The 23965-nt window shown below is 39.8% G+C and overlaps 1 protein-coding gene across 9 annotated transcripts in view; it reads right to left on the bottom strand.

The window, feature by feature from the left end:
* FAM13A (family with sequence similarity 13 member A) overlaps positions 1 to 23965 on the bottom strand; it is a 358502-nt gene that overhangs the window by 269906 nt on the left and 64631 nt on the right. For all 9 annotated transcript variants that reach the window (XM_067035492.1, XM_067035488.1, XM_067035487.1 and 6 more), the window contains exon 4: positions 8008 to 8185. In XM_067035492.1, coding sequence (XP_066891593.1) covers positions 8008 to 8185 — 178 coding nt within the window. The remainder of the gene's footprint in view (positions 1 to 8007; positions 8186 to 23965) is intronic.

The raw sequence follows: 23965 nt of genomic DNA on the forward strand, positions 1-23965 counted from the left end.
TAAGTTAGTGACTTGGTACCATTAACTTACTGTGGGTTATTTTTTTCAGCATTTGAAAGAGGACAATAGCAGCTTTAAGACCATTTTTATGCTGTCTCTAAGCAAAAACGTAATATTTCGGATAGAAGCACACGTGGAAGGCCTTATCATTCAACATCTAAAATTGATTGATCTCTTTAAGTTTCAGAAATACCTATATTACTGATTACCTTATTAACACTGAAACATGTGTTTTAAGGGATAGGACTAACTTCCTGATCTATAGACAAAAGGCAAAGGAAGCAAAAGGATGAAGCAGTGTGATCAAATGGCTTACGCATCGCTAGCAATTAGCAGATTTGTTTTAATTACTGGATACTAAATTTTGATGTTACTGATATTATTAAATGATGGAAACTGAGTCTACACAACGAGTTTAATGCGGAGTGTCAACAATGTTAACCAACAACAAAAAAAAGAAAAAACTCAGCTAAAGCATCATTAGGGGGTCCTTGGTCTCTTCATCAATGTCTATTTAACAAATAGATTTTTAAATTAATAATAAGTAAGAGTAAATACAAATATTTAGCTTTTTCTAACATCATTCTCAGCTTTGAATACTTTTTCTCAAAGGAAACTTCAAACTCAAAGGACTCCTGTAATAATACTGGGGAGGTAAAATGTTTACAGTGAAGTTGCTGTTTATGAGGAAATTAGGTTCCAAAGTCAGCATGTAAAAAAAAAAAAAATCATGCATAGCCAACATTATTCTTTAAAATTCTTAAAGTACAACACTCTCACCATAACTTAAGAAAATAGATTTCTTCCTGTATTGGAAGAGCCTGCTGAGTCCTTAGGTGCACAGTGCCTTAGAGCAGCTCCTCAATGGTGGCGCAGTGGTTGAGAATCCGCCTGCCGATGCAGGGGACGCGGGTTCGTGCCCCAGTCCGGGAAGATCCCGCATGCGGCAGAGCGGCTGGGCCCGTGACCCATGGCCGCTGAGCCTGCGCGTCCGGAGCCTGTGCTCCGCAAAGGGAGAGGCCACAGCAGTGAGAGGCCCGCGTACCGCAAAAAAAAAAAAAAAAAAAAACAAAAACCCGAGACTGCGACAAGGATAGGGATGTTGGTGCGTAACTCTGGAAGTAGGGGACAGGTCAACATGGGTGAGGAAAAGAGGCAAGTGGGGATGTGAAACAAGGGATAGTGTGCATAGGTATTTTGCAAAGAACACCAAGACACACAACAGTTTGTTTGAAAGATGCTGTTCGATGGCCTGGAATTCAGCAGGTGGGCCGCAAGGAGAGAGAAGCCATGGCACGCAGTATTCCATGGGAGGGTGAAAGAAGGGGTCTAGCTGGTTTCCTCCCAACTCCTGCTCTGCATTGCTACGGTTCCCTCAGAAGGACTTAACTGTTCTAGACTTTCAGGTTACCTTATCCAGCCCTTCTGGCAGCCCATCAAGAATTCAGATCCTAGTCCAGAGTCCAAAAGTGATGGGGGAAGCTCTGGGCAGGTGGCTGGCTGGCCCAGCTGCAAGGCAGCAGCCCAGGAGAAGGATCCAGCATTCCCAAGGCAGCTGAACAGTCAACCCCTGGTGGCAGATTCATCTGGGAGGTGGATAGTGCCAAGGCAATCTGGGGAGGTCACAAGATGTGTGGCTGATAATTTGAAAAAGTTGGTTTGGATTTATAAGTTTTACTGGACAAGAAAAAATATCTTCTTTAAATATTAAATGGCATACTCAATACTGTATGATCATAATATATGTAAGAAGAAAGTGAAAACTAAGACAACTGAGGTATACAAAACGTCATGTCTCTCATCTCACATTTATAAGGAACTCACTTCATTAAGCGGTATGATAGGCAAAATGTATAAAACCTGATCTTTGCCTTTAATGCAACTGTCAATGTGTTCAGTTAAAGGTACACACATTTCAACACCACTTTACCAATTGTCTACTATGCACCAGAACTTTCTCTGATAGTCTCACTTAAGCTTCAAAGCAAACTCTATAGGTCCCATTTTACAGAAAACTTAACAGAAAAATAAATAACACAGAAGGTTGCACCTATCAAATAACAGAACAAGGACTAGAATAACATTCTTTTATTATGTCATGTTATCCAAACCACTGAAAATCCAGTACCCATTTTAATAATTATCAAAACTTAGGAAAGCAATTGCTTCTAATCTCTAAGAATAACATTCTTTAGGAGGACTTGAACTTGTCTTAGAAACTAGAATATTAGGGATCTCCCTAGAAAAACCATATACAACTTACAGTCCAAAGTTTGCTGAATTTTTCATAGAAAAATATGTATTCCTGTACCGTAGTATATTATAAAAACATTATTATAACATTACTATACAAATATAGTGGACTTTGTGGGCCTCACATGCCCCTTCAAACCAGAAATATTCATTACCCCAGGTGCCGAGAGTGTCGCCTACTTATGGCTCATAGCCAAGTCCCTCTCCTAAGATTACACCACCTCCCTGGGCACAGCTCACTTCCAGTGACTGATGGAGATGGGGTAAATGGACCAACCTCCTTGACTCAATTTAGGGTATCTCTGAAAAGCCATCGCAGCTTCTAAGTAATGCTGGGACTGAGTGAGGCCTTTGTTACCACCGTATGGCATTTCAACTTCTGCCTAACCCTTCTTCCCTCTATTCCTTACAGGTATGGTTCCAAAGAGCACTACCCAATAAAACTCCTGCTCAAAACCTCAGTCTCAGTGCTTAGAACTTGGACAATCCAAACTATGACAAGAAGAGATACAATAATATTGAATGCGATGTGACAAAATGAAACTGAGAGAAAATCAGAGTTTTAAATGTGTTTACTAGGGGAAAAAAAAGAGAGCAAAATAAATAAATATCCAACAAGAGGAAAAAAAAAACAAACCCTGAGGACCTGATAGGAAAATGGGCAAAAACACGAACAAACAAGTCAACAGAAAGATACACAAATGGCCTTTAAATATAAGATATTCCACTTCATCTATAATAAAATAAATGCAAATTAAAACTATGTTAGCACTAGCCATGAACAATCTGAAAATAAAATTAAGAAAATATATTTAGAAGAGCATCTAAAAGAATACACATTTAAGAATAGATGTAACAAAAGAGTATGAAATTTGTGCTCAGGAAACAATAAAACGTTGTCGAAAGAAATTAAAGAAGACATAAGTATTTAGAAAGACATCCATGTTCATAGATTGGAAGATTCAATATTGTTAAGCTGGCAATACTCCCAAAATTGACCTATATATTCAAGGGAATTCCTATCAAAATACCAGCTGGTTTTTTTTTTGCAGAAATTTACAAGATGATCCTAAGATTTATATGGAAATGCAAGAGGCAATCTTGAAAAAGAAGAACAAAGTTGGAAGATGGACGTTTCCTGATTTCAAAACTTACTAAGAAGCCATAGGAATCAAGACAGTGTGGTAACTGCATAAGGATAGATATATAATAGAACAATGGAATAAAACTGAAAGTCCATAAATAAACCCTAACCATATGGTTAACTAATTTCTGACAAGAGTGCTAAGACAATTCAATAGAGAAAAACAGTCTTTTCAAAAAATGGTACTAGGACAACTGCACCCAAAGGAGTGGAGCTGCACTCCTTCCATACATCACACAAAAATTAACTTCAAATTAACTCCATAGACTTAAGTGTAAGAGTTAAAACAATAAAGCTCTTAAAAAAGTCTTCACGGGTTAGGCAAAATTGACTTAGATACAACACCAAAATCATAAGTGACAAAAGAAAAACTAGATATATTGGACTTTATCAAAATTAAAAATTTTGTGTTTGAAAGGACACAATCAAGAAAATGAAAAGACAACTCATAGAATAGGAGAAAATATATGCAAATCCTGCATCTGATAAGGGACTTATATCCAAAATACAGAAAAGACTCTTACGATTCAATAATAAAGACAAGAAATCCAAGTAAAAATGGGCAGATGATCTGAATGGACATTTGTCCAAAGATACACAAATGGCCAATAAGCACATGAAAAAATATTCAATGTCATTAGTTATCAGGGAGATGCAAATCAAAACCACAATGAGATACCACTTACCACGGAGACTCTAAAATTCCTCTGAAAGGGTAAATGTAATAGAAATATGGAAAACAGGAAGAAGCCATACAAACACCAGAAACAAACTCATGTATGTGTAGGAAGTTAATATGTGACTGAGTTGACGTTGTAAATTAGCAAAGAGATGTACTGCTCAATGAATGATTTGGTTAACAATTAGCTATCTACTTGAAGAAAAATCAAACTGGATCCATAGGTGATATATACAAAAATAAATTCTAGGACCTCCCTGGTGGTGCAGTGGTTGAGAATCTGCCTGCCAATGCAGGGGACACGGGTTTGAGCCCTGGTCCGGGAAGATCCCACATGCCGCGGATCAACTACGCCTCTGCACCACAACTACTGAGCCTGTGCTCTAGAGCCCGCAAGCCACAACTACTGAGCCGACGTGCCACAAGTACTGAAGCTCATGTGCCTAGAGCCCGTGCTCCGCAACAAGAGAAGCCACTGCAATGAGAAGCCCGCTCACCGCAACGAAGAGTAGCCCCCGCTCGCCGCAACTAGAGAAAGCCCGCGCGCAGCAACAGAGACCCAACGCAGCCAAAAACAGATAAATAAATAAATTAGTTAATTAAAAAATAAATAAAAAATAAATTCTAAAGTAAAAACCTAATCATAACAGCCTATAAATATGACAAAAGAAAAATGTTTCGTAATACCTTTATGATATTATTAGTATTAAGCAAGACATTAATATTATTTAGAAATACTCTTAAGACCTAAATTCTGATAAAAAGAGGAAGAGTTGACATATTAAGTAAATTAAAATCAAAAAAATTTATAAAGCACCATAAATAAAGCTAAAAGGCAAACAACAAATGGGAGAAAATGTTTGTAATCTTTCTAACGGACAAGAGACCTAAAGAACTTCTACAAAGCAACAAGACAGTGTACCTCAAGAGTCACACTCAGGGTGTGCACTGCAACTCTGTTTTAATATCAAAAAATCGACAACCTCAGCGCTCATCAGTTGAGGGATAGTTAAGTTGGAATAAACTCACACTTTTAATAGTTAAAAGAATGAGGTATATAAATATTTTGTCATTAAAAGTTCTAGTGTTCCCATAAAAACAATCACGCTTCACAATATATGCATCTTAGTCCCATTTTTATTTAAAAATAGATTTATGGGACTTCCCCCTCAGTCCAGTGGTTAGGACTCTGCCCTTCCACTGCAGAGGGCAGGTTCAAACCCTGGTTAGGGAACTAAGATCCCGCATGCCACGTAGCATGGCCAAAAAAAAAAATTTATGGCTATGTTCAAAAAGCAGCAGCAGGGGACACTTTCCTGGTGGTGCAGTGGTTAGGACTAGGCGCTTCTACTGCAGGGGGCACGGGTTCCATCCCTCATGGGGGAACTAAGATCCCGCATGCTGCACAACGTGCCCTTCCCCCCAAAAAAGAAGGATACGGATCTACTGGTATGTATTTTACTGATTTTATCTCTAAAGAGAAGAGGTTGGAATGGGAGGAACTAATGGACGATATTTTTATCCTATATACCTCTACACTGTTTGAACATTTTACAGTGATAATATTACCCAATCATCTACATTTAATAACCCATAACTGGAAGTACATGTTGAAAACCTGATAATTAAGAGTCACCAAGAAGCCCAGCATCCAGAATACCAATCATATATTATTGGTATATTCCTTCCAGTTTTACTATTGTATATTTCATAACAATATCAGCCTGTATCTAAAATTTATAGCCTTTAAAAAAAATAACATTTCATGAGGATCTCCACTTTTCAGAAAAAAAATCCTCCTTTACTGACCATATAATGTATACATTGTATTCACCTAAGTTATTGAAAAGTATTTCATTTGTCTTTCAGTGGTTCATGGTGAGAGAACTGTCTTTAAATGGCAGGCTTTCTACTGACGATTTTTATAACAGTTATGGACTAACTGTGGTCATTGACCTAACTGTGGTCACAGGAACTGAAGTAACTATTTTCTTGTCCTAAATCGGCGAACTTCAACTTCAAAATAAACCATCTCTCCCTCTTTGGACTCAATCAGATAAATGAGTACAGTACTTAGTAAGTTTTTTTTTTTTTTTTTTTTTTTTTTTAAATAAGTTTATTTATTTATTTACTTTTGGCTGTGTTGGGTCTTTGCTGCTACATGCAGGCTTTCTCTAGTTGCAGAGAGCGGGGGCTACTCTTCATTGCGGTGGCTTCTCTTGTTGCGGAGCACAGGCTCTAGGCACACAGGCTCAGTAGTTGTGGCTCACGGGCTCTAGAGCGCAGGCTCAGTAGTTGTGGCGCATGAGCTTAGTTGCTCCGCGGCATGTGGGATCTTCCCAGACTAGGTATCAAACCCGTGTCCCCTGCACGCGCATGCGGATTCTTAACCACTGCGCCACCAGGGAAGTCCCAAGTAAGTTCTTAATAAACACTCCTTGCTATAACTATTATACTCTATCTCAGTGGGAAGAGTCCCTAATAGTGACTTCAAAATCCAAAAGTTTAGGAATACACATCCATTAGTAGATCACACCAATGTGAACGTACTTAATGCCATTGAACTGCATACTCAAAATGGTAAAAATGGTAAACTTTATATTATATTTATTTTACCACAATAAAAAAATTTGAAAAGCTATACTGATTAAAAGACCATATAACTCATTTCTTATTGGATATTATGATTGACTAATTGAAGCAGGTTACCAGAAATTCCAGATCAAGCCCAATCCAACAAGTCAGCAATGAAGTACGGTCCATATGTCATTAGATAAGCATTCTATTTACAAATTCATTTTCATCTTTTTCTAGAATCTAGGGTTTCAAAATTACTGAACAGTTTTCTACTTACCTTTATTTCTTACACGTAGGTCACCCAAGGTTTACTCTGCAGATAAGTGTAAAAAGAACAAATACAGTCTTTTTGCTATCACAAGGCTCCTGAATAAGTTGTTTGTGGAGTCCGTGTCGGAGATATCGACTCACAAGACCCTAACATATCCTATGCCATTATTTAAAATGTAAATCTCTAAGGTTACAAGGGGGATTAGTTATTCAAGGTAGAATTTCTCTCCACCGTCACTATGATCTAAGCCAGAGTTTATATTTAGAGTCATTCTGACGACTGTAATATTACTAGTTCTGGACAGCTGAATGAGTCTGTAGATAAATGGAGTGGATAAGCAGATATACTATTTAAAAAAAAAACAAACAAAAGAAACTTGCTGAGAACTTCTGAGAGCTTTAAAGTGTAAGTGGTCTTTCTTTCTCTCTCCTTATAAGTAGACGGAACATGTCTGATACCAGAGGTATTAATAGGAAAGTTAAAAGCAAAGTCTCTGGTTTACAAGATCATAGTTCATGTATCAATGATTAAAGAGCTTTAAGGAATAACAGGGAACATCTAAAGTTTTACCAAAGTTCTGTGGCTAGAAATATAGCACCTACCAAGGAGACTAGTTTATTTCTGGTCTATTCCTAGAAAATAAATAAATGTAGCTGAGGTTACATTTTTCTCTCACTGACATATTCTGCTTGTTATTTTCCATCTATTAGCCATGATTTGAGCTTTATCACTATTAAAAAAATTACATGCTATATCCAACTCCTTCCCTTTTTTCTAATCAATGTTTAAGATTAGACTTTTTAAAATGTCCATTTTAATGAAAGTAAAACTCATTTCCAGAATTTTAAATAAGGTTGTTTGAAACATTACCAATTACACTTGCATAAAAAGGCATAGCTTCCTTCTTCAAAATTGGGATGAAAAAAAAAGGCTAAGATGCCCGATACCAAAAATGGAACTTCTCCAACATAAATTGGTTGACTTTTTAGTCTGAAATATGTTTCTACAGTGCAGTGATTTCAGGAAGTTGGAAAGGAAAAGGCAATATGTGATGATATTAACAGCAAAACTTCACTAACTTACTGAAAGCAGTTTGGCCCAAATACAGTGGCGAGATTGTGAACATTCATGCGGTTCTGCACATGGTGCTTGGCTACTTTTGTCAAGAATTGGCAAAGGTACTTGAGGAGACAGTAGTGGGTGTCTGGCAGCTCTTTAATTAAGGCTCTTAAGCTCCTCTCCTGGGCGTCACTTCTGTCATCTGGAAAGAAAAAAGAACAAAAAATGTTCTCAGGCACATTTTACAGTAACAATAACAAAGACACACAGGTACAATACATTATAACACTTAATTCAGAAAATCATTCCCAGGGACTGAGATACAGCATTATAAAGAGGCATTTTTGCCTTTTCTTTGATCCTCAAGCATTTGACTTTAAAGAATGACTAACTTATTCAAGACATCCTGAAAACCACAAGCTTTTCATTCAGTACACAAAATAGGTTAGTATTTCAATTTTGTGTTTTCACGACACAAATTTAGATAATGGTTGGGTTTTTATTCATAGTGGAATCTTCCATTTGACTTTTGTCTTCAAGTCTGTTAAAAACAAGAATCTCTTGGTTGAATAAAATTTGATACAAGAGATCTTCCAGGATTACCGTGAGTGACACCAAATTTAGTAATCAGGAATCTGTGCACAGAGAAAACTGAAGGAAACTTAATTTTTACACAGCTTTTTAATCGCCCACATCATATAGTTTAGTATTTGATATGTTCCTCAAACAAAAGCCTAAAAACCTTGCATAAAGCCAAAAATATCCAACGATGTGCCAACATTCACAGGCAGACATGTGAAAAGTTCTCCTCAGCTCTCAAAGATTTGTTTGTTCTGTCAGTATTTAAATACAGTGAAGTTGCTATCTTAAGTAATGTTGTATACTACTTTCTATCAGAGGAAAATACACATCTTTTACAGCGAATACTTAAGGGGAGTAGTGACAATCCATCCTTCGGACAGATGTGTAAGAGAATAAAAATTTAATCCAGTTATATTTAACACACATTGGATTCTTCAATTGAGATGCGCCAGCTGCTTTAGCCAGTCAAGAGTATAAGAAACGGAAGAGGGAGGTAAATAAGATGCAAAGGAAGAGGACTGATGGCTAACACTGGTTAGCCAGCATGACAAGATACATAGGTGATGTGCCATCACAGGAAATGAAAACACACAGAGAGTCACAGGCTGCTCCTGAGTGTCTGCAGAGCACAGGACAAGAATGCGGGCTTGGGAGCCACTCTCTGGGTTAGGGTCCTGCTTTAGCCACCCACTACCTGTGGGACCTCAGACTCTTCACTAAACTGTTTCCCGATTTGTAAGTGGTAATAGTAAGTATCCCGTAGGGTTGTGACGTGGATTAAATGAGTTGACAGTTGTAGAGTACTTAAAACAGGGTAATTGACACATACCAAGTGCTATGTTAAGTATTTGTTACATACACAAGACAACTTTTTGCTTTACCTTCGTTAAAGTGGTTTTGTGAGCACACTGAGGTTTTAGTGAAATGTCTTTTAATATGAACCCTAATCCAAACCTAACCTTTATGAATATTAGGGTGAGTGATGCTGTCAAAAACAGCAGCGCCAAAAATGTGTAGACTTCAATCTTCGGTAGAGGATCATATTGGAGAACCTTCTACTTATGATTAGAATAATTATTTCTTACTGATCACAAACAATGTGATTCAATAAACTATAATGTTTAGGGCAAAATACATTTCTTGATTCTAGAAGTTTTTCATATTAACTTGTTACATTTAAAAAAGAAATCCTATCCAAATACTTTGATAATCCATAAAGACATGTGGTATGGTGCATATGATGGCATTATTTTCCACTGTACTATGATCTTGCCTACCAGGAATAGTTAAGAAATGGAAATAATTAAGTTCGGTGTGATTAAAAATGAATTGAAGACTACCCATTTCTCATGCCTTTATATCATATAAATATGGACTAAGAGAAAACGTACTCCTATTTGTTTTGGGTTTTTTTTTTTTTTTTTTTTTTTATGGTGATCCAAAGTGAGACTAATCCAAAGTGAGTTTGGATGTTTTCATGGGTGCATTTCCCAGCATTTCAGAGTACAAGCAACAGCTTTCCAACAGCCTTGACAACGCACCCCTGCCCTCCTTTCTGGCTCTGAAATGAAACCTCAAATCCTACGGCAGGCAATGTGTGAAGACACCAAATCAAAAAAAAAAATATTCAAAATAGTTTGGAATCTATGACATCTTTGAAAAAGAAGCAGTACTTTGATCATACTTTTAATATTCTGAAATACAATGAATAATTTCCCAGGAAATAAAACTGACAAAAAATGGGAAGGGAGACATCTATTCAGAGAATCTCCAACTTAACAAAATACCATGAAATCCTTTATGGTATGAATGAAAGAATCGCTGCATATGTTTTCCAAAAGCAAAAATAAATATGAGGGAAAAAAATATATCTATCTCCTTCCACCCAAAAGCATTTCTGCTTCCTCTGACGGAAGACAGATTCACCAGTTCACTCGCCGGGTGAGGATGCGAGCGTCCTCTACTTGGGCGGCTCTGACAGCAGCCCATCACATTTGGACCTTAAATATTCATAATTTACCTCCTGAATTTGTTCAAATACATCGACAGTGCTGTCAAGACCTTACTTTATGAGCATGACATTTCTACTCTCCTCTTTCCATACGGATTAATTACATGCTACCGTAATACTGAGAATCTGCCGTGTGCACTGCATTTCCAGAAATAGGGGGTAAATATCACCATTAATGTGTGCCTACAGCCACCCCACAGACGAGACTTCCTACACGTAAGATTAATAACTGCTCCGCACGTTTAGAGGAGGCTGTGGAAGAACGTCCAGCGCAGCACTCAGTGGGGGTTGTGGGTGTGAATATGCTTAAGGAGATCCCTCCTGGTGTTTTCCAGAAGCAAAGTTCATAATAATTATTATTGCTTGCATTACTTTTTGATTCACTGGTACCTAAATATAATAAACAGTGTCATATTCATTCACGGTCTTGCATTTCTGTTGGTTAGGACAACGTCTCCCTCAACGTCTCACGTCATAAACGAGCGTCAGCCATGCTTCTGTCCCGGGCACGCTGGTTCCTAACGTATAGCTATGGCACACTATGTGTGATGTTGACCACATGCTGTCTGCATGTCTGACTGTCTCTAACACCAGGAATGTAGCACTGAACAAAATAAACATCACGCTTTTATGAAGCATATTCTATCTGGGGGGAGACAGAGAAAAATCAAATAAATGTTTTGGATTTATGCTATGAAGAAACATAAAGCAGGGTGAGGGGGACTAAAGCAGAGAGGTGCAGGAGTGAGGGATGGCAGGGAAGGCCTCTTAAGGAGGTAGTGAGCGCGTTTACCTTATCAAAGGCGAGGAGGCCTCTCGGCGGCCGTGGTGACAACCGAGCAGAGCTGCAAGAGCAAAGTGCATTCTAAGCAGTGTTAGGGCCCTAAGTGGGCTGGGGCCAAGGGGTGGAAGGTGCGAGAGTAGCAGGGCATGAAATCGGGGGACAGTGAGGGCAGTGGGTGGACAGGGCAGATCGTTACAGTCTTGTAAGTCATGGGGCTTTCTGTCTCCCCCTATGTCAGGGTTTTGAGAGCGGTGGGGAGACCTGAAAGGACCACTCTGGCTGCTGTACTGAATCCCAACTGTGGCAGGCATGGCTGAACGCAGGGAGACTCTAGTTAGAGGACCGCTGTGACCCTCCCAGAGGAGAAAGGCCAGTTGGCCTGGACCAGGCTGCCAGTGGTAAGATGGTGCGACACGGGCAGATTCTGGATAGAGTTTCCATGTGTCCTGTTTGTTTTACACATGAAAAATATGTGTATGGAATACGTATTCAATCATTCAACAAGTAGCTATTGAGAAACTACTCTATGTCAGGCACAGTTCTAAGCATTTGGGATACATCAGTAAACAAAACAGAAATCCCTGCCTTGATGGAACTTACATTCTCGTGGATGAGACATGAGAAAATAAATACAGTCATAGGGCTAGAAGAAACTGGGAGTACTGGCCAGGGGGAGGCGTGGTGACTGTAATTATAAATAAGATTGTCAGGAAGGCCTCATTCACAATGCATTTGATGTTTGGAGGAAGTTAAAGTTAAGAAAAAAAAAAAATCCACAAACTGGCAAATGTAAGCTCTTTCAGAGTTGGAGACTGAGTTTTAAACATCTGTTAAAGCCCCTCAATGCCCGGCATATAAAAAGTGACCAAGAAGTAGTAGTGTTAATAGATGGATACACATTTAAGGGACACTTTTAAGTCACCCAGTAAGACCTAATACTATAGGAATAAAGAGACAGCTATATATCAAATATATCTAAAAGAAATTGGACTAATTTAGTCCATTTACAGAGCTAGCTGGGTCAGAGTGTTACATAGGAATTATACTACAGGGAGTATTTAAATGATGAGAAATCTTTTGGCGATCACAGAGGAAGGATACCCGGCAATAGAATTCCACAGAAAGGCCTCAGAAGTAGTGAAGTGCGCCTCTGCAGATGTATTAGAATATTTTAACTGTTTTAAACTTGAGGTTACTTCTAGAATTCAATTGGAATAAAAATTAGGATGTGTATAATTTATTAATCCAAAAGGCTTAAGAAAACTTTGCAGATGGAATAATGGTTAATAATTGAAACAGTCATCAGTTTCCTTAACATCGATCTTTTCCTAGGACAAGAACTAACTTTCTCCAATCGTGAAAAGTGCCACTTCAAATTATTCATCTTTCTTAAAAGATTTTCACTGTTGGCTGAATTTGACCCCTTTTTTAAGCTAAACCGCAAACAAAAAACTAGCACGCAGTACGTGTGGTATACAGGTAAACTACTCAGCAGTTGAAGAAGATTGTACCGTAAGAACTTTTGTTCCAGATTAGGTAGCAAACGCTGAACCATGTGACAAGTATTTGCTCTCATTAAAAAGAGATTAGATCATAATCAGCAATGCTGGACCTACATCACGGGATGGCACCTAACTCTAATCTGGACATTTATCCTAGAGCTTGTCATGTGCTTTGACTTTTCAGTGGCCATGAAGTTATACTGTATTACTATACATACAATCTCAGCCTCAAGGACAAAAAAAACCAACAACTGGCAAAATGCTAATCTCTACTACGATATATCTCAGGGCCGTGAGAAGGTCAGCCATTAAAAGAGCCAAAATATTTAGCTTCGTGGCGCCAGATTCACTGAAGTAGCTTTTTATTTCCTCATTAAGTCTCACACAAGGCTTTCTGCAAACATGCTAATCTATCAGATAGAATAGTGAGCTGCTGCTGACCCTGAAGACGGAGGAAGGTCACAGGCCTGAGAAGATGGACTGCCTCCAAAAGCGGAGAAGCCAGCAGGGAAACGGGGGCCGCGGCCTCACAACCGCGCGGAACGGAAAACTCCCCCAAACCCGAACGGGCCTGGAACTCAGGCCGACTGACACGTCGCTTTTGACCTTGTGGGAACCGGAGGAGAGAAACCCGCCGAGTTACACACTTCCCACAGAACGAGGGGACGGTAAACGTGTGATGTTTTAAGCCACTACATTTCTGGCGATCTGTCACAGCAGCAATAGGAAGCTTAGGCACCCCCAGCTAGAGGTGACTAGACTGAAAGAGAAGAGATTAGTGAACTTCCCCACGTTCGCACAGCTACCACGCAACCGAGCTGCAACTCAGATGCCGTCAGTCTGATCGGCGCATGATCCGATCGGCGCCCTGCAACAAAGCTCGCCGTTCTAGCATCATGATTACACTGCACCTAGCTCACTGTCTCAGACATTTAAATATTTAAGAAATGTTTCTTTTTTTTTTTTTTTTTTTTCTTTTTTTGCGGTACGCGGGCCTCTCACCGTTGCGGCCTCTCCCGTCGCGGAGCACAGGCTCCGGACGCGCAGGCTCAGCGGCCACGGCTCACGGGCCCAGCCGCTCCGCGGCATGTGGAATCCTCCCGGACCGGGGCTCGAACCCGCGTCCCCCGCATCGGCAGGCGGACTCCCAACCACTGCGCCGCCAGGGAAGCCCAAGTAATGTTTCTCGAGTCAACAAATAAACAAGCAAAATCGGTGAGTAGTCGGGGGTGGGAATCGTCATTCATTTACAATCGATTATAGCTTCTTGGGTTCTGGGGAGTATGCGGGGAACAACGTATTAATAAAAGCCTACGAGAGTGTCAGGTCACAAAATGTTTTATACAACATGGAAGAATAAACAAAACACGAACTGTATTTCTTTCTAAATACGCATTCACAGAAGAACGGGAAAAATAATCGTAAAAGGCCAGCTACCGTGGATGTGCCTGAATCCTACCCCACCCCCCCGCATTTCATCCCTCAGGAGTGGAATCGCTTGTTTTAGAGTGACGAGAAGTTTATATACGTAATTATATCTTATGATGAATGGAATTGGTATTTTTCCACATAAAAGGAGAGGTTATATTGTTACAGCGCTCTCGCAACCCTTGCCCGTGACAGCGTTCTGAGGAGCCTCACGCCTCAGGATGATAAAGTGACTAATAAAAATTAATAAATTACAGCCTATTCTTAGATGCTATTAATGAAACTACAAATCTTATCGTTCTGATTAGCTTCTGCAAGATGCAGGGGTGCGTTTATTGCCAAATTAGCTGGTATCTACACTGACACTCCCGCTCCCAGAAGGAACCCACAGGTTAAAGCAAAGGCAAAGGGCGCCGAAGAACAGAGTTAAGTGATACTTCACATTTCAGTCCTATAGCCAAAAACTAACTCTCCGGGAGACCTAAGTAGTAGATCAGCGTATCTTTTCTGTGGGCTCCACTGAGGGCTGAACGCCTGTCAGCGGGGTCGAGGACACAGATTAGAAATATAACAAAAGCATGTAAAATATTGTATCTAAATTTCAAAACTGAGAGCTCACATCTAGGCTAAATGTTAGACACAAGCATGCAATAGCTGAAGAGCCTGTTTATAATGTGGGAATGTCTGTACCCAGGAGCATGGGAAACGCCGTCATAGCATATAGGAGGGGGGGCCTCCCACAACGATGCTAATCTTCAACAGTATTGGCACTAGCCCAGCCCATAAAACTTGGCTTTCTCCATAAATCTAGTGCTATCTTAAGCGAGCAATGTACAGTAAATATGTAGCTTCAGTGTAAATGACACCACTACTATTCTACCCACCCTCCACTACTGAGCCAGCGGACACTTGTGCCCAGCTGTAAGTGGAATGGATTGGTTTAAGTCACAGGACACCGAACCATCAAGCCCAGAGTGATTTAAGACTGTTCTGGATGTCTTCTCCCTCCCCTTAAGTCTTCAAATTGTTTACGGACTCAGTGTAAAACTTGACTATGTCCGTGGGCTCAGCAAAGCAGGGGTTCAGGACATAGCTTAACTCAGTCCAGGCAGAGATGCAGGGGTCTAGCAAGCTCATCACTTGGCATCCCTTCAAACTGATATTCTTTACACAAATTTTCAATATTTTATGTGAGTTGATTCTACTGATACAAGTTGTTTTACTTCTTTTTTTAATGACTCATTTGTTGGCTGTTCTCTCTTTCCCTCTTCCAGCTCAATCTAAACAAGACCTCCTCACAAAAGCATTCATGAAAAAGGCAGAATTTACGGAGGATTTCACTCGGTTTGCAATAATTTGTTGCAAAAATCCCCAACAGACATTATCTTCTTGGACTTGGAGCTACTGGGTCTCTCTTTTTCCTCTTCAAGCCCATAATCTTCATGCTATTACAAAACTCTACTGACTGTACTACGAGGATAGTGAAAATTTAAAAACACAGACAATAACAGGTATTATCAACAACGTAGAGAAATGAAAACTTCCATTCATTGTTGACGAAAGCATAAAATAGTACAACTACTTTGGAAAACTGTTCCTTAAAACGTTAGTCACCATTTGACTCAGCAATTCCACTCCTAAGTAGATACCCAAGAGAAATTAATACGTATGTCCATACAAGAACTTGTACATAAATGTTCATAGCAGCATTATTCCTATTAGCCAACAACCCAAATGTCCATCAATGGATGCATGGATAAGTACAATGTAGTTTAGTCATACAATAATAGACTATTACCCAACCATAAAAGGAATGATGTATTGATGTATGTTCCAGCATGGATGAACCTTGAAATTTATGCTAAGTGAAAGAAGACAGTCACAAAAGACTACATATTGTGCAATTCCATTTATAAGAAATGGCCATGATAGGAAAATCTATATAGGTGGAAAGTAGATTAGTGTTTCTCTAGGGCTGGTAGCAGTGGAGGGGGAAGTGGGGAAGGAATGGGGAGTGCCTACTAATGGCCTTGAGTTTCTTTTCAGAGCAATAAGACTGTTGTAAAACCAGACAGTAGTGATGACTGCCCTCTATGAATACACAAAAACCACTGAATCGTATACTTTAAACGGGTCAATCTTATGGTGTGTAAATTGTATCTCAATAAATAAGGAAATTCTGTTGGCTCTAAAATCCAGTGTAGGCAAAAGTTAGATGAGAACTTTCAAAGATGAGTTTATCTACTAAATGGGAAGGAAATCCAAAAAAGAAGGGGCATATGTATATGTATGAGTCACTTCGCTGTACAGCAGAAAGTGACATAGCAGTGTAAAGCAGCTATACTCCAATAAAAATAAAATAAAATAAATAAGCTACAAGGATATATTGTACAGCACAGGGACTATAGTCAATATTTTATAATAACTTGATGGAGTATAATCTATAAAAATTTTGAATCACTATGCTGTACACATGAAGCTAATATAATTTTGTGAATCAAATATACCTCAATTTTAAAAAGCAGATACATTTCAAAAAAAGAAACGAAACTGTCAAACTGTTTTCCGAAGCGCTGCACCATTTTTACATTCATACTAGCAGTGTGTGAGAGCTCTAATTCCTTTATATCATCACCAACACTTGTATGGTCAGTCTTAATCTTAGTCATTCTGATATGTGTAAGTGGTAGCGCATGGTGGTTTTAATTTGTACTTCCCTAATGACTGATGATGTTGAATAGATTTTCATTTGTTTAAAAAAAAAAGTATATATAGTTAAAAAGTGAAATGTACTTCCAGAAACATGTATCCATCCACATATAATGTTTAAACAATCACGTCAATAATAATACATATCAGTCATTTACCATGTACCAAAAAAAAATGAATTTATCTACTTTTCCTCTTAATAACTCACTAAAGTGACAGGAATTTAAGGTATAAGCCATCAGTCAAGGATAAAGAGAACACAGTTGAAAAGACAAGGTAGATGGAAGATTTCAGTAAGTTTACATAAACACGTATTCACACATGTACCTCAAGGCGAGGTGTTCTAACGCAGAATCAGTGCTCAGCCATGACCTCTCTTCCCAATTTTGCATAAATCCCACTCACTACCTAACACTACCTCACAGTGTCAAAGGTCATTCAGAGGAAAATATTTATATGTGCACTCAGCAAACAAATGATCATCTAGTTACCAAGATCTACAATCTCAGAGATTATAGGGGATTATAAACAAGAATGAGGCTTTTCCTGTCACATGGATCTGCATGGAAGCAGAACCAAACTGGAATATCATCAAAATGTATAAAGTCACGTGTGGACACCTGGGTTTCCTGGCACGACATTTCTCATTTATTCCAGCGGAGGGTTCACACATCTGACTGACTGGCAGCTTGGACAGATATGCAAATGGCAATGCTTTCTGCTCTGAGTTTAGGTCTTTACCCAGAAAAAAACGCATATTTCATATATTTGGCATTGCTTACAGAAAACCTAAAAGGCCTATACTGAAAATGGAAAGGGCTTAAACTTGGAGTTGACTACAGTGATTCTTTTTTTTCATAGAAACACATTTGTGAGGGTTGAATAATTTTGAAAGAAAAGGGACTCAGTAAGAAGGAATGACTCCAGGGAAGGAGATATTTCATACGCTTCCTCTGGAGCTCACAGTACCCGAGGAGTAATGACTTAAGAACTAGTGTTATAACTAGCCAACATCTGCACGGTACTTTAAAATTTGCAAGGCAAAACCTCTCAGCTAACGGCAAACAATCCAAGTGGCATTATGATATATGTCAATAGAATAGATAAAAGACAGCCTTAACTCAAACTTATCTAGTGAATACCTCACGTAGTGAAGCAACCCAGCACAAAGCTCAGCGCAAGTCAGTGTATGAAATTAGATTTCTTCACAATTAGGTACTGTACTGATTAAAATGGCATTACTAGGGTGGTTTTCTTAAGAAAAACAGATGCTGCCTAAATTATCAAATGCTCAGAAGCCAAAATTCACAGGTACTTAACTCTCACATATTGTTTGAACAGCTGCTATTGTAAAATTCTATCCCATTTAAAATCAAGGATGTGGGGGCGGGGGGCAAAGGAGAATGTCCATTTAAAGAGACGAACTGATCACATATTCTTCCCAAGACCCCACTAATGACAGTAAAATGATGTTTAAAAAGTATGAGCGCCCGCAAGCAAAAAAAGAACAGCAGAGAAGACAGAAGGGGATGCGATTTCAAAGGCATGTGGAAGTGAATGCAAGTGACTGAAAACAGACAGGCTGTTTGAAAGCCCGTCAGGCTCCAGGGAGCTTCCGCCAACCCGAGCCCCCAGGCAAGCGGGCCGGCAGGCAGGAGTGCTGAAGTTTAGGCTCTTCATAATGTCAGTGTATTCTTGGACATCTGAGACAGCTAAGGGCTAGCGCAAGGAACACAGTTGAAAATGTAAAGGTTAGTGAAAATGTGCTAAGAAATAACAGCTCCATTAGCTTACTTCCCACCTCCCTCCCACTCCTGCTCTTGAGGAACTCAATGGTTGAAGAGAAAAATATGTCCACACGTTGACATTTGTGGGTCCCCAATGAAACAGCTAGATTTCTCTATATCTCCACCATCTAATCTTCCTGAAGTGAGGTACACCAGTAGACAAGGCCACCGGCCCACATACAAAACGCTATACCTAAATCACAGTAGCCAAAGATCTTCATAGGTTTGGGTAAAGAGATACAAAAAGAAATAAGGGGGAGGAAACCAAACCAAAAACAAACAAGCACATACCACCAAAAGCCTTATTTGTATCTCAGAAAGAATAAGAACAGAATGCTATAAAACAGAGTACTTTGAAACAGAGCATAAATATGCTGGCTATTAAAATCGAAAAGCTAAAATTTAAACAAACAAGGTTGGAAAATGAAGCTGACTAAATTTCACAGAGAACAGAATTAAAAGAAAATTATCAAACCTCTAAAGGCACAATAAAAGATGAGACTCGTACATTTCGAAGACCAACAGACGATATTTTCCAGGTTGAAGGGATCTGCTGAGTGTCCAACACAACAGATGAGAAGGGACTGCAGGAAACAGCAGGTCCAGAAAGACGGGTGTGACACCTACCGCTGGGGGAGAAGAAGCCAAAGGGCCAAAGAGGAATCGCCCCAGAAATAAAGAATTGATAAATTATTTGACGTTTCGAAAAAAATAGGTAATGGTGGATTTGTTGGAGCAAGTTGAAAAAAATTGTAGATATGTTTTCATTCACATAATTTTCTATAAACCTAAGACAAACATTAACATCAGGCAATGCACTTCACACAGGCACACACCCTCACATAGTCTTAACAAGGTAAAAATTAATTATGAACTCAGCTAAAATTATGATAGAACGATACTGGAATAAGTAACAATGCAATAGCTAATTCCACATATTTCATAAGTGTAAGCAATGAGATACTGTCTGAAAGTGAGAGATCAAGATAAAACATTATATTATCAAATGGAAGCAAATACCAAAAGAACAGCTAGATAAGTGAAAACTGATTTGCTCTGGGAAAGAAAATTAAGGGCTGCCAAAGAGTGTGTAGGGGTTTTCTATAAAAATCTTTCAATTTTATTTGATTTTTTAATAAAACCGTATGCATGTATTAGTTTGACAAAAATATTTCTTTAAATAAAGGAAAATGTGTCAAAAGCAATACGATGATTAATTTTATTGAGAATAATAAAATCACTTAACAATGTGCCACTTCAGTATTTGATTAATAATGTTACTAAAATAAATAAAATATTTATTTATTTTAAAAAATAATACAGTAAAATTATTAATCAAATTATATTATTTGATAAAATATATCAAACCCAATTATATTATATTAATATAATATATATAATATATATAGTATAATTATATTATATTAACCACCCATTCCCCCCACCTTCCTGAACACACACTCTGTGCTCACTGTTGCAATCACGTACCTCTGTTTTCCAAACACCTTTGCTCCTGTAATCCTTTCTTCCTAAAACGAACACCATCTGTGGGAATTCTACCAACCCTCCAAAGCCCAGTTCAAGTACAAATTCCTTCTTCCATAAACCCTCCTTATCATCTGACTTAGAAATGATTCCCTGCTGTCAACTCCACTTTATTCTGTGTATCCTGGCTCTCTGTGTACATGTTCTAATTCCCTACTAAGATTGTAAGCTCACTGTTGGCAGGACAGTATCCTACTTTTCTATGTGATCAATAAAATACCAAACAATGCCTTCACCTCAATTTAATAATTGAAAAATGTTCAATCACTGATTTATTATTTTAAAAGTCCTGTACTATATATAACAGGCCATATTTGCAGGCTTATGTTTTCATTAAAATTAAATAAAATATTTTTAAAAATAAAACTTGATAACTGGTAGCCATTCTAAAAATATTCCCAAATGAATTTCTGGAAGATATGGTCCGTACTGTGTGATTTACCAGCTCAACCAACAATCAAAAGTTCAAGTAGTTTCAATTAACTTGGGTAAAAATTTTGAAATCTTCATTTAACTACAAACTGGAACTCATTTTGTCCCTTTTCCTTCCTCCTCCTTAATCATTAGGCAGGTAGGTGCACTTATTCTTCTGTAATTTTTTTTTTAAGAGACAGGGAAGTTAGGATAAAGGCTAAAGAAATCCATTTTAGGCCTTCCCTGGTGGCGCAGTGGTTGGGCGTCCGCCTGCCGATGCAGGGGACGCGGGTTCGTGCCCCGGTCCGGGAGGATCCCACGTGCCGCGGAGCGGCTGGGCCCGTGAGCCGTGGCCGCTGCGCCTGCGCGTCCGGAGCCTGTGCTCCGAAACGGGAGAGGCCACGGCAGTGAGAGGCCCGCGCACTGCAAAAAAAAAAAAAAAAGGGCTTCCCTGGTGGCGCAGTGGTTGAGAATCCGCCTGCCGACGCAGGGGACGCGGGCTCGTGCCCCGGTCCGGGAGGATCCCACGTGCCGCGGAGCGGCTGGGCCCGTGAGCCGTGGCCGCTGAGCCTGCGCGTCCAGAGCCTGTGCTCCGCAAAGGGAGAGGCCACAACAGTGAGAGGCCCGCGCACCGCAAAAAAAAAAAAAAAAAAAAAAGAAATCCATTTTAAGGTTAAAAGTGGAAAACTTGAGGGAAATCACACTAAATGGTTTGTCTTCGTATAACTAAGAAACCAAGGGGTGGAAGTGAGGGTTGAGGATAAATTGGGACATAAGCACAGGGAAGGAAGACTGCATTAGAACTATGGATGCCTGCGTCTCATCTCTAGAGATGATGATTTAATTGGAGTAGGATGTAATGATCTCTGGGATTTTTCAAAGCTTCGCAGATAATTCTTCGGGGCTTCCACGGTTGAGAAGCACTAACTTAACATTTCTTAAACATATATGACTGACACTGTTTTAAGTGCTTGAATGGATAAACTCAGTATCCGCAACAAACTCGGGAAGTAAACACTACTATGAACAAACTACTACAACAGTTAGGGAACCTAAGTGTGGTGGTTTCACAATGTCCACAAAGACTGACAATTCTTCCTTCAAAAGATCTCTCCTCTTGAACAGGGGCCAGATTAAGGACTCGCTCCTAACGAAGAGAACGTGGGACAGATGATGTTATTTGACTTCCGGGGCGAGGTCACCGAACCGATAGCTTCCATCTCTCTTGACGTGCTCGCTCTGGGGGAAGCCAGCGACATGTTCCGAGAACACTCGGGCAGCCGTCAGGAGAGGCCCACAGAGAAAGGAACTGAGGCTTCTCACCAAGAGCCGGCACTAAACTGCCAGCCATGTGAATGAACCACCCTAGAAGCAGATCTCCCGGCTCCAGTCAAGCCTTCAGATAATTGCGGCCCTTTGACAATTCTTGAGAGCAGCTCCCTGGCAGACTCTGAACCGGTGCTGCCTAACTAAACCACAGCTGAATTCCTAGCCCACAGAAACTATGACAGAAAATACATGTTTATAGTAGTTTTAAGAAAACTGTTACGTGACAATAGATACCTAATATACTAAGGCACAGAAAGGTTAAGTAGCCTGTCCATACCAATGCAGCGGGCAGCGGGCAAACAGATTTGTAGCTAGTCAGAATGCACCCAGAGCCTGTGCTCTAAGCCATATGCTGTAATTTCTTTCAAAATGAAGATTATCCTATCTGTACCTCATTAGAGTTGATACTGGGATCAAAAGAGGTTATATAAATAAAATATCTTCTAGGTATTATGCAGTGAAGAGTCACTAGCACCTATTATCACTAAAAGGAATAAATTCTTAAAAAGAATCAATATTAAAATACAAACAAAAATACAGAAAATTATCTACACAAAAAACAAATACACACCCCAGTCACATTTTTTTCCACAGTTTATCATTTGTTTTAAACTCATTTCTTACTCTTAGCTCTGCTAGTCATCTTTAAAGATTTCCAAGGAAAAAACATCAATTCTGTAGAGTCATGATTTCTATTCCAGAGACCACCTAGTTAGCCTCCACTGTGGGCATTTTACTAATTAATTTTTTTTTTTTTTTTTTTTTTTTCGGTACGCGGGCCTCTCGCTGCTGTGGCCCCTCCCGTTGCGGAGCACAGGCTCCGGACGCGCAGGCGCAGCGGCCACGGCTCACGGGCCCAGCCGCTCCGGGGCACGTGGGATCCTCCCGGACCGGGGCACGAACCCGCGTCCCCTGCATCGGCAGGCGGATTCTCAACCACTGCGCCACTGGGGAAGCCCTTACTAATTAATTTTTAATCGTACATACACCGAACTGTGACAAGTTTTTAAAAGTAGTGTTACGGACTGAATTTCACCCCTACCAAATTCACAGGCTGAAGCCCTAACCCCCAGCGTGACTGTATGTAGGGGCGGGGCTTTTACAAAGGTAATTAAGGTTGCGGGAGGTCGTAAAGCTGAGGCTTTAATCCAGAAGAACTGATGTCCTTCCAAGAAGGGGAAGAGGCAGGAGAGCACACACAGGAAAGGCCATGGGAGGCAGCAGTGAGAAGGCACCACTTGCAAGCTCAGGAGAGCTCCCAAAACGACCCTGGCCAGCACCTTGATCTCGGACTTCCAGTCTCCAGAACTGCGAGAAGACACATTTCTGTTGGTTAAGTCTCCCAGTCTGTGGTATCCTTTCACGGCAGCCTGAGCTGACTTATACTCACAGTATGATGGAAAAAGCTTGGGCTTCGGAGTGAGGTACATCCTAGCTCTGCACATTCTAGCTGCTTGCTCTCTGGTAAGGAACTTACCCTCCCCAAACTTCCCTTTTCTTATCTATGAAATATTTGTAGGAGTAGCTGTGATGGAGTTTGGAAGGCACACATAGGTGAAGCCTCTAGGCAAAATCATGGCACAGAAAAGGTACTTAAATCATGATGCAAGGTATACAAAATCCCCTTGCTGTCATCAGTTTACAGCTACAATACTGTCCACACGTAAGTGATGCTCAGGTTTCTAAGCATGAACATGATTACGTCTACAAAGATGACCATAAAGTTCACATCTTCAGCCTCGATACCCCTCTCCCAAGCACTGATGTTCATTTTATTCATTTAAAATGAGCTCCTCATCATGGCCCCATAATCTTCCCTTCTTGACTTCCATTATTGTTATTAATAGACCAGTTACCAAGATGCCACATCAGGATCTCTCCTCGTTCTTCA

This window comes from Kogia breviceps, chromosome 6 (assembly GCF_026419965.1).
Source record: "Kogia breviceps isolate mKogBre1 chromosome 6, mKogBre1 haplotype 1, whole genome shotgun sequence".
Lineage (NCBI taxonomy): Eukaryota > Metazoa > Chordata > Mammalia > Artiodactyla > Physeteridae > Kogia > Kogia breviceps.